This window comes from Raphanus sativus, unplaced genomic scaffold (genome assembly GCF_000801105.2).
Source record: "Raphanus sativus cultivar WK10039 unplaced genomic scaffold, ASM80110v3 Scaffold3373, whole genome shotgun sequence".
Taxonomy (NCBI): Eukaryota; Viridiplantae; Streptophyta; class Magnoliopsida; order Brassicales; family Brassicaceae; genus Raphanus; species Raphanus sativus.
This window is the reverse complement of record NW_026618679.1, coordinates 1-11,215: the sequence shown is the minus strand read 5'-3', so window position 1 is coordinate 11,215 and position 11,215 is coordinate 1. Positions and strand designations below refer to the sequence as shown.

Here is an 11,215-nt window from a genome sequence, read left to right as displayed (position 1 = left end):
ATGCTAACGATATAAATACTTAATACATCTATAATGTATAAAATAGTTATTAAGAATAACATAACTCTCTATAATTTATCTGTACATGGGATTGGAGGATATAACTTGAGATTATTATCGAGATATATTAGATAAGCATAAAAATATATTTAAGTTAATAAATAATACTTAATACATCTTTTATTTATAAAATAGTTTTTTTCTGGTTAATAGTTTTTTTAAGAGATGATTTAAATTAAAAAATCACACATTAAAAAAGTTAAGACTTTTATTTTAACAGATGAGATAAAGAGTATTACTAAATTCCTTTTTCATAACAAATGTCCTTTATGATTTAATAATTTTATTTGACAAATAATGTCCCTTCATGATAAGCGTTTTCATACACATGAATATAACCTTTCACATCTTTATAATGCGCACATTAATAGACACGTTCATGAACTCAGCTCCGTCATTTCGATTGACAGATCCCAAGCGACTAGCTTTTGCAGCAATTATGATCACAAAGTAGTCCCTACACTAAGCAGGACTAGCCGGTAAAAGAGATGAGTTTCTGTTTGCTTCCGCTATTTTTGAATTTTTATCACAACGTAACCCCTCATATTCTTTTTGCTAACTTTATAAAGTGTGCCCATTATAAAAAGATTACATGTATATGTTCTAGCATATATCTATAAAAAGATGTTTGTCTAAAAACTGGAACCATAAGCCACGAATACTCCATGTGTGGAACAGTGGAAGAAGAAATAATTAATTAGGCAAGAGGACATCAACTAAGTTAGTTCTCAACCTCTTGCATATTATTGAGAATTCTAGTCGGAGTTACGAAGCTCAAACAAGCTAGAATGGTTTGCAACACGACCACCATATACGTCATCTCACGTCTCAATCCTATTTTTTCTTAGTCCAGCTGTGCTATCTTTTAGTTTTGCATATTCTTAAAGAAAAATACATCAATAATGGAGTCCAAAATTTCCTGTTCTTTGAACATGCTTTGTGAATTTGCTTTTTGTAAATAGAGTTAATATTGATTTTGTAAAGTAAAATGAATTTAAAAGAGGGATTTGATTCCTAATCTTTATAGCATAATGGAAGAAACCCATGACGCATTACGGCATTAAGCATTATCACATAAGTCAGACTCAAAACTCATTATGTACCAGTTATCACTTTATGTAGTAAAAAAAAGTCACTTCGAGACTTAAAAAGGAAATAAACTAAGTTACTTCTTTCAATAATTTCGATCTATGCTGATCAGTGGGTTTCTGGTGATGTTTATGGAAGTTTTTTTTTTTTTGAAAAAGAGATGTTTATGGAAGATTAATGCTTATTATATAACTTAGTGAGGATAAAATATTTTGGAGAACAATATAATATTCCATATGCGCAGCGAGAAGTTATGATGTTTATACTCTATTAAGTGGTTGACAATTAAAACAAATTAGATCCATTCCTCTCAGACTACAGAATATCAGATATAAATATATTCTAGGATAACACATTATCAAATACATATTTATATAAACTATTTAAAAGATATGTATAACATTCGAGATTCTTTGTTTAACGGCAATAAACAAAAGCCATGCAATTATATCTTTTTGCTGTGAGTCAAATCATCTTATTTATTTATAGAAAATCATGAAGAATAACTTATAAATGTAAGCAAAATCAAAGTGTATATAATCTATCGAACTGCTGTGAAGAATAACTTTATGACTTATATCCTTATAATATAATATGAATGATATATTCTATAGTACTTCTTCTGGCAAGAATTATATTCTATTCAAGTTAGTTATCTATTCATTATACTTACCACTAGTGAGTAGTGATACACAACTAAAACCCCCTGACAGTTAGATGGAATAGAATCAGATTCAGTCAGTTATACTTATACGTCACCGTCAACTAGGAAGTCAGAGAATTCATTCGACTGCAAACATTATGAAATCTATTTTTTTCCTTTTTTTTTTTTTCGTTTGACCCAGAAACACAATCTCAATTAATTAAATAATTAACAAGAAAATTTCAAGTTTGATACCACTTTTAAAATGAAAAAATCATTTTCATAAATATCTTAAACTTATGATTAAAAATTAAATTAATTTTCCTAAATCATTTATAATTGTTTTAAAATATTGATAGAAATTTATAAACCAATTCCACTCCCCTAAATACTAAACTATAAACAATATCACTAAACCTAACTCAAATGTTAGATATTTTTTATTGAATGTATTTTTAAAAAAATGATAGGCAATTTAAAGTATTTTAAGTAATTTCTCATTAATTAAGAAGAAGTTTTTCATTTGTATTGAGCAAAGAAAAAGTAGACTAAAACAAGTTTTTTTTTTGATAACCGTGGGTCCGGTGATCGAGGTCAACCGACTAATCCACGAGGCTCATAGCACTCCACGTATTCTTGCGATTTAACGCTAGTCCGGGTGACCACACGAGATTTCGAAGCCAGATCCGTATTGGGGTCGTAACTCCCTCAAGACCACTAGCCACCACCACGTAGTTAACAAGTTTTTTTTTACATGACTAAAACAAGTTTTTCATTTGTCTATATATATATATATATATATATGCATTCAAACACATCTCCTATATATTAAAAGAGAAAAATTGTCATTTAATGTTTTCACACTGCAATGAACACGTGGCAACTTCACATCGATTTCAATTTGAGTATGCTGAAGTGTCAACCTCACAATCATTTGACAATTAATGCATTCACATTATAATTTTTTTAATTCCACCGTAGAGAATTTAATGTTTTTACACTATTTTTTAATCAGTTTATTTTTAATTCCTACATTTTTAACCATTGTATTATTGAACCAAAATTCTCTCTATACAACTACTGAATAATATCATTTGAAAGAAAAAATTACAAAATCATTAAGATTCACATCAACTAAAATACTCGAATGAAAATATTTTTAAAAATTAAAAGTTTCATATATTGTCGAACTTAGCCATGGTTAAGGCTTCTGTATATAAATGCAATAAAAATGTGATTGTTTATGAATTAAGAAAATTTAAGTAAAAAATAAATTAATAAATTATCTAATAAATTATTTCACTCTGTGCAGCGCAAGTTACTACCTAGTAGTAGTTTTATATAGAATTCGGTTGTTTTATAATACATACTTTAAAATGAATCAACCAAATTCAGTACATGAATATATTATTAAACGTGGATTAAAATATATAAAAAGGTAAAGCCAAGCTCCCTCGGTCACACTTGATGGCCAAACTTTTGAAAATCCTTGATATGATTAACCAAATAAACTTTAGAGTCTAGCTAATTGTTTAACGTCAAGATTAATTGTGTAACGTCAAGATTTTATTAATTGGAAACGAAAATACTGTCATGAAAATTCACAAAGCGATATAATTAAAGGCTACACTGTCGTTTCCTTGGCATAAAAAGTCTTACTAGCAAATCGATCGGATGAACAAAATTGATATTTTTCTCTTGTCAAAGAAAAGAAGTTGTAGATGGTTTTCTCTACTACTATTTGACTGTTTAGGTACAGAAGTCCCATACGTACTCGTATAAGACAGTCTAACTCAGACCCAGGTCCATAGGATTAAGATAAACTTGACCAAAACTAAACATTATAAAAACATTACTTGCACGTACGTACGTATTTCCATTACCTCCTTAACAAAAGAAAAATCTGATTCCTAACTTGTTTTGAAATGAACGAAACTCTTTTAACTCTCGTTCTCTTGGCAAAGCCAATGGAATGAAACATGATCTGATCAACTATCATATCTCAATAACGTCACGGATGAATCTCTTACCAAATGAGCCACAACACGTCAAAACCCAGTGTCAGATATAAAAGGCCTGTTAAAGAGTATTAATACTTAATTCTAAATAAAGAAATAAGTGAATTTTATATGTCGTTGGAATGACTTACGCGGGCCCAAGGACTACTTCTACTAAAAGCATATAAACAAACAAATGACTTACGCGGGAATGACGTCGTATCGTAACTAACCCTACGAAAAGAAAAACTGAAAAAGTAAAAAGTAAACTAAACATCGTTTGTAGAAGAGAAAAAGAGACGATGGCCGTAGAAGAAGACACTCTCAAGTCTCCTCCTCCTCCTACGGAAGAATCCACGAAAGAATCCTCGGTTCCCACCGAATCGCACCCGTTGGAGCATTCGTGGACCTTCTGGTTCGATAACCCTTCTGTTAAATCCAAGCAGACGACTTGGGGAAGCTCCTTACGATCCGTCTTCACCTTCTCCACCGTCGAGCAGTTCTGGAGGTTACAATGATTCTGCAACATGGATGGTTTTTTAGTTTTGTTTTTGTTTTAGATTGCGTTCTTATTTTTGTCTCTGATTAAGATATTTATGTTTAATCTATTAGCAACAAATATTGAATTCTTGGTTTTTTTTTTTTTGGTTACTATATGGTTGCAGTTTGTACAATAACATGAGGCATCCGAGCAAGTTAAGTCACGGAGCTGACTTTTATTGTTTCAAACACAATATCGAGCCTAAGTGGGAGGATCCTATCTGTGCCAACGGTGGCAAATGGACTATGAACTTCCCTAAAGACAAGTCTGATCAGTCCTGGCTTTACACCCTATGTGTTTTCCTTTTTTTAATTTCTTGACGAGTACTTCTCTGAGTGGAGTCTTATCGGGTTTTGTGTGTTTGACGTGGTTCGTATAGTTGCTTGCATTGATTGGAGAACAGTTTGACCATGGCGATGAGATCTGCGGAGCTGTTGTTAACATTAGAGGAAAGCAAGAAAGGATTTCCATTTGGACCAAAAACTCTTCCAACGAACCTGCTCAGGTCAAACGACAAATCTCTCATCAAACTCTCTCTGCTTAGGAAAGGCAGGCATGAAACTTTTGATACCCTTCAATGTTACAGGTGAGCATTGGGAGACAGTGGAAGGAGTTTCTTGATTACAACAGCAGCATTGGTTTCATTATCCATGTAAGAACAGAGCTTCTCTTGAATGCTCATTCAAAAGTTTCTTTCTTTTTCATTTCTCTCTGTTTGTTTGTTTGTCTATTTATTCTTCTGTTGGTTTGTTTTATTTTTTCTTCAGGAGGATGCGAAGAAGCTGGATAGGAACGCCAAGAGCGCTTACACCGCTTGAGACCCCAACAACCTTTCATATCTTCGCACCCTTTCAGTACACACTTCTGTTCAGTTTTGCAGTGACAGTTTTTGATGACTTGACATTTGTCTTTGTTCTTGAGTGTTAGCTGTTCACAAGTCCAGCATTTAGTGATAGTTTTCCTAAATCTGATGGTGCCCTTTTTTTGTATAAACCAGACTTGTCTACTTCTTTAATTTTTATCTCAAGTAGTTGACAAAAACAACTGAAGCCTTGTTGGCAAAATCGCCTCAAGATTTAGTAGGCCTTAAAATCCCTTTCATGTTTCAAAACATACAATACAAGGGTGGTCCATGCACGTTGTTTTCTTCAGGTTTTATGTTTCTGTCCAGAACTTTTTCAATAAATATCCTACAGAATTGAACCGATTTAACTCCGTTTTGTCGGTGACCGGTTAACTAACTCATGTTATGACTTACGAATGTGATTCCAACCATTACAAATAACACATTGAGCATTGTCTATGAGACAAGTCTCGTCGGTATCTATTATGACTAGTATGAACTCTCTACTCCATTAATGGCAATCTCTCTAGAGACCATAACAAAAAGTCACTTATATCTTTCCTTTTAAAATCTTGCAGGTGTGAAAGGGTTTTCTACTTATCCAAGAACATATGATTTCATTCACTCTAGTGAGTTGTGTTCACTCTTCAGCTTGTATCAGCACATGTAGAGATTATAAACCCTAACGCAACACTAAATTTTCACAGCTTGCAGTTGCAGGTGTGAAGGTTTTTTTACAAATTTACGAGATTTAACCATAAAGTTCTGTTAAAGTTCAATTAAACATGAAGAAAAATCTTCTCCAGCAACTCTGCTAGCCAAGCTGATAGATAAAACTATCAAAAATAAGTTTACTATCATTCAAAGAGAGGGACAAGGACTATGAAGGTGGAATGCAATACTGGTTTGCAACAAAACAGAGTTAATAAAAAAAAGAAGAAAAAAAACAGAGTTAAAAGGAGATTTCCAGGAGATTTGAAGCTTTAAGTAAATAGAAACAGTTTTAATCTTGTTTTGTTGAAGTTAATCTTTATAAGGTTGCACATTGTTGTAAGAAGGGTTTTTTAATTAAATTTAACATTCAATTAAAAAAAAAGTGTAATGTAAACTCAACATTTTGTACAATTTGTTTCAAAGTTCATGGTTATAGTTTATCATATGTTTGAGATAAAAAGTTTCTTGCTGGTATTTTATCAGGTGAAGATTTAAGCTTGAAGTATAAATCTATTTTACTGCACCTGTAAATTTCTTATAAACTGAATGAATGGAAAGAAAGAGGTCAAAAGTTGAAATACAATGTAGATGGTTTAATACGAATATGTGCATTTATGTTTATATTTCTGAAGAAAAAAAGGTCCATGTGTTTTGCAAGATAGTTGAAGCCTTCAGGGCTTAAAGTTTTTATGATGTGATATTGACATTTATTTTTCTATAAAATTTTAGTTTTTTTAATGCTTGATAATCATGTTATTGTAAACTATGAGAATATTATCTAATTATATTATTACAAACTATGAAAATATTATAAATGATTTAACTCTCGATAATTCTACATGTTTTATAAAAATTCACATTTGACTGCATTATCTAAGCCGTTATATCGGATCTTTGTACCATGCTGCTGATTTTTTATAAGACTTTTTCTCTATTAATTCACATAGTTCTATTTTTATTAGGACTCAACACTTAAATCTTTTGGTGTAAAAATATTAATGAATTTTTAGTTGTACTACTAGGAGAAAGGAATTTCTACGATTAAATTTAGTTTTAAAGAGAACTTATTAATGGAAACATCGAGATGACTTTAAAATGAATTAAAAGAATTATTCCTAGGGAAAGGAAAATATCAGTAATAGTTCATTGACATTATTGTAGGGAAAAAGGGTTCATATGTCAGTTGATGATGAACGTAAATGGATATTACTGTTTTGGCACATATCTATAGTTGTCATGGACTCACGGAGTCATGGGTCACATTTTGTCTCGTAACTCCTCAACACACAAAAATGTCACGCACTGATAAAAGATAGAAACATACTCCTTCCGTTTCATATTAAGTGTCATTGTAGATAATTTTTTCATTACAAACTAAATATCGTTTTAGCATTTCAATGCAGAATTCATTAATTTTCTTATGCATTTTATTTTTCTATTGGTTGAGATGTATGGGTAATGATGTTTTTGTATGGAAAATATACAAAATTTAATAATTTATTAATCTGTATGCATAACTCTAAAATGACACTTATTCAGAAATAGAAGGAGTATACATATTTATATTTTCTTATTACATTATTATATCAATTTAAGAATGTTTACCCAAAAATATTAATTTATTTTTGAATTATACAGAGGTATTCTGGCCCCATAAGAGTGGTCCAAACTAGTCATGTGTTGCAATGTGTCGGTCTTCTATCCCTGACGATGCTGAAATGTTAATTCTCAGTGACCGGAATTCGAACCCAGATGACAGAATTTACAGTTGTGAACCGTTTACCAACAGAGCTAGAAACTCCGGTTTAAAAAAAAAATTAAAGAATGAGAACAGTTTTTTTTTGGTAAAGGAAAATGAGAAGAGTTTACAAACTTTTGATATATATATATATCGTAGATGTTTATGTGAATTGCGTTGTATCTCTAACTACACAATCAAACAACAAATGAGCTTTAAACAAAACGATTCAGACCGAAACACTCATCTATTTTCCGACCTTAAAAATACTACGGATTGTGAAATTGGAAGCTCCTTGACGACAAACAAACAGAGACAAACTATTATGATGAATAACTATTGAAGAGTAAGAAGAAGAAGAAAAAAACAGAAATAGCTATGGATGGAATAAAGGACCAATAAAAAGTAAAAACCAAAATAGCCTGCACCTTCGACAATCACTTTCGTCTACGCGATGAGTCTATAAAAAAACAAAACCCCATTCAGTTATTACTAGTTCAATAGTCTCCCTTTTAGAATACATGTTTCTTGAATTATAACTTTTTCATGTATGTGTATATCTTTGATAGTTTGTTAGGTGCAACAAAAAATAACTTGATAGTGGACATACATTTGAATTGGCTTTTCCTTCCTATGCAAAAGAGAGTTTTTGGCTTAGCATTCTAAACCTAATTGATCCAAGTAATGTATGGAACGTGTCCAGCTTTACATATTTTGTCTTTTAAGATATTCAGTTCAACTATGTTTGATATCAGATTGAAATTTTTGGTTTTAAAACATGAAGATGAATCTTTCAGTCACTATATCTGGCATCAAATAGTTTCTTTGTAACCATATGTAAATAATTCAGAACAGTCGGGATATTCAAATAGGAAATATTGAATCTATAGAAAAGAAGAAATTAAATCTAAATTTGTAGCATCATTATGCTGAACCATTTTTGCTTAGAGTGAAAAAAGGGTCCGATATAAAATAGTGCGAGTACTTTATCAAGAAGTACTATAATAAAAGAACACAAAAACATAAAAAATATCTCAACAAAGAAATACATTTTTGCTAGATCTAATATCCCAAGTAAACTTATAAGTCTTATTTAATAGGAAAATACTAGATTTACACGTTTCTATGATTTAACACATGATCCTATGAAACTCTATCTTCTTAGTATTTTATATTTCACTGATCATATAAGTAATGAAACCCTTTCTGCTAAGAATAATTTTCTCTGTAAATATCTAGAAAGCTTCCCAACCTAGTATATTAGGTAGATTTCATGGCTCTCTTCCCTAAATAAAGATTTCCAAAATTCCTTGTTAATCTTCCTTTTTAAGAAAACTTCATTTTCTTTAATGATAAATTTCTTCTTCAAACAAACTTTTATTTGGTAAATGGAAAACGTATGTTTATCTTCGCAATATATTTTCTTTCCTTTATCAATTCAAATAATCAATATACGAATTCAAATATGGCTCCAACTTTATGCAATATGTTACATACTACTTTTTCTAGTACTCCACAAACTAATACATCAACATAGAGTATTGATCAATAGTTTAGAATTATATTTGTGTTTTGATCGCATTTAATATATCTTTGTTTATCTAGTAATTTAAATTAGGACTAACTGCGTTATAACTTATTTTAAGTATATGTAAAAATAAATTATAAACCGAGAATTATATACCAAATTCGCCTTTGGTCAGAAAATAAATCAAGTCTAACAAAGGAAAAATATCATATGCTAGAACACTTTAATATTTTTTCGAGCAAAGCACTACGCCATAATATTAAAGCACATAAATTATCTAAAAGAACACTTTAATTTACAAGACACGTGAAATAGAAAAGTGTTTCCACAATCTTAAAAGAATCTCAACACTTACTTCATCTTTTATTCTAAACTCTATTTTGAAGTAATTTTTTTCCAATCTTATTCTATGTTTAATTTCAAAATAGAAATAATAGTTAGAGTTATTTCATTTATGAAATAATCTTATCCATTACTTCATTTTAAAGTTAAAACTTTTTATTTATGGAATTATATATTAATTTTTAATATTTTAATTTCATATTTAAATAGTTATTTAAAATAATAGAATAACATAAAATATAATATTTCAGAAAATAAAATAATTTATATAAAAGTGTGTAAACTAATAAAAAATCAAAAACTAAAACATAAACAATATAATAAATATAAATAAAAGATTTAATAATTTCAATAAATTGCTATCGAAATTACTAATAAAGAATTGTTTAAACGGAATAGATAAGTTTAGGTTAATATATTCATAAAACATATGGATTATGTTTGAAATTTAAATTAAAAGCAAACTTTTGTTTTCTTTTTTATGTTATATTTTAATGCATAACTTTCTTGTTAGATTTAGGAAAATACAAAATAAAGAATCTCATTGTTCATTTAGAAATAAATTAGAGTTGATCATTTTATGATTAAGAATTTCTAGTGCTAATTACTAAAAACAAAATATGTATCTTATATATTTTAATGATTTACTGTATTTTTAATAATAGATGTTTAGTTTAAATAAAATATATTTTATGAAAAATTTTGTAGCTTGTTAATTTTAATTTTTATAAGTTAAAATATTACTAATAATTATTACTAAAATAAAAAGAATCATTTGAAAATATTTATTTTTGTAATAAAAAATGAAGTAATATATTGCAAAAAAAATCAACTTTGTTTTAGAATTTACACCATTTTAAAGTTTTTAAAAAAAGTAATACATTGGAGATTGTTTTAAGTTTATCCTCGGACTAGTTAAATCGAATGATTCAACGCGTACTACTACTACTACTACTACTTTTAAAACTTCAATCATTGTAAAATCGAATGATTAACACGTACTAAACGAAAAATTAGGAGCAATTATTTCGGTCTCCTTTTTTATCAAATCAAATTAGTTTCTTCCCCACTGAGATATACCCTATTTTCTTTCACGTAAAATTAAAAAGACGAGTAAAAATGTGTGGCTAAAACTAAAAGAGAAGAGACTATGGACTCAACAAGAGCACTGGGACATCTAAAAAGTCAGAAACTTTATCTGATTACATATTTATATACACAAAACATCGCGTTGACAAATGTTAGATGTCTGTTTCATGTTCCCTATGAAACATAAAAGTAATGAGCACATAAATATAGGAAAATCGGCCAAAAAAAACACTGAACTTTTCAAGAATTGCCAAAAGAAACCTGTACATTTGTCTGGCCAATAATATCCTGAACTTTTATCGACTTATTTAGATTATTAAGAAACTTACTATTGACTGACCAAATTAGCACACCGTTAAACAAGAGTTAAGACAGCGTTAACCCCAACGTTAACTGTAGGCGTTAAGTGAAACGACGTCGTTTCATTTTACACGATTTGAAAATAAAAATGGTAGACACCGGAGTTCAAACCAAGGTTGTTGGATCAAATAGCAAGGTATTTTACCACTAGGCTAGTGGCTCATTCAATGTAGGATCAAACACGTTTAGTTTTATTTGGTATTGATTTTGAATATAAAAAAAATTCTCTAAAAATTAAAAAGGTCTTTAAAATTCCAAAATTTTTTAAAA

The 11,215-nt window shown here is 29.6% G+C and overlaps 1 protein-coding gene across 1 annotated transcript; it reads left to right on the top strand.

Moving 5' to 3' along the window:
* The first annotated feature begins 4,009 nt into the window (after window positions 1-4,009).
* On the top strand, window positions 4,010-5,402 carry LOC108852220 (eukaryotic translation initiation factor 4E-1). The gene is made up of 5 exons (XM_018625724.2): window positions 4,010-4,297; window positions 4,455-4,626; window positions 4,710-4,835; window positions 4,917-4,982; window positions 5,098-5,402. The coding sequence occupies exons 1-5, from the start codon at window positions 4,092-4,094 to the stop codon at window positions 5,146-5,148; spliced, it is 621 nt and encodes a 206-aa protein (XP_018481226.1). The 5' UTR covers window positions 4,010-4,091; the 3' UTR covers window positions 5,149-5,402.
* Window positions 5,403-11,215: the final 5,813 nt, after the last annotated feature.

Bases quoted from the DNA above. Each gene is read 5' to 3' on its own strand.
- LOC108852220 (XM_018625724.2), top strand. From the start codon at position 4,092: ATGGCCGTAGAAGAAGACACTCTCAAGTCTCCTCCTCCTCCTACGGAA. The intron at 4,298-4,454 runs GTTACAATGATT...ATATGGTTGCAG, and splicing joins ACCGTCGAGCAGTTCTGGAG to TTTGTACAATAACATGAGGC. The intron at 4,627-4,709 runs GTTTTCCTTTTT...TGGTTCGTATAG, and splicing joins CCTGGCTTTACACCCTATGT to TTGCTTGCATTGATTGGAGA.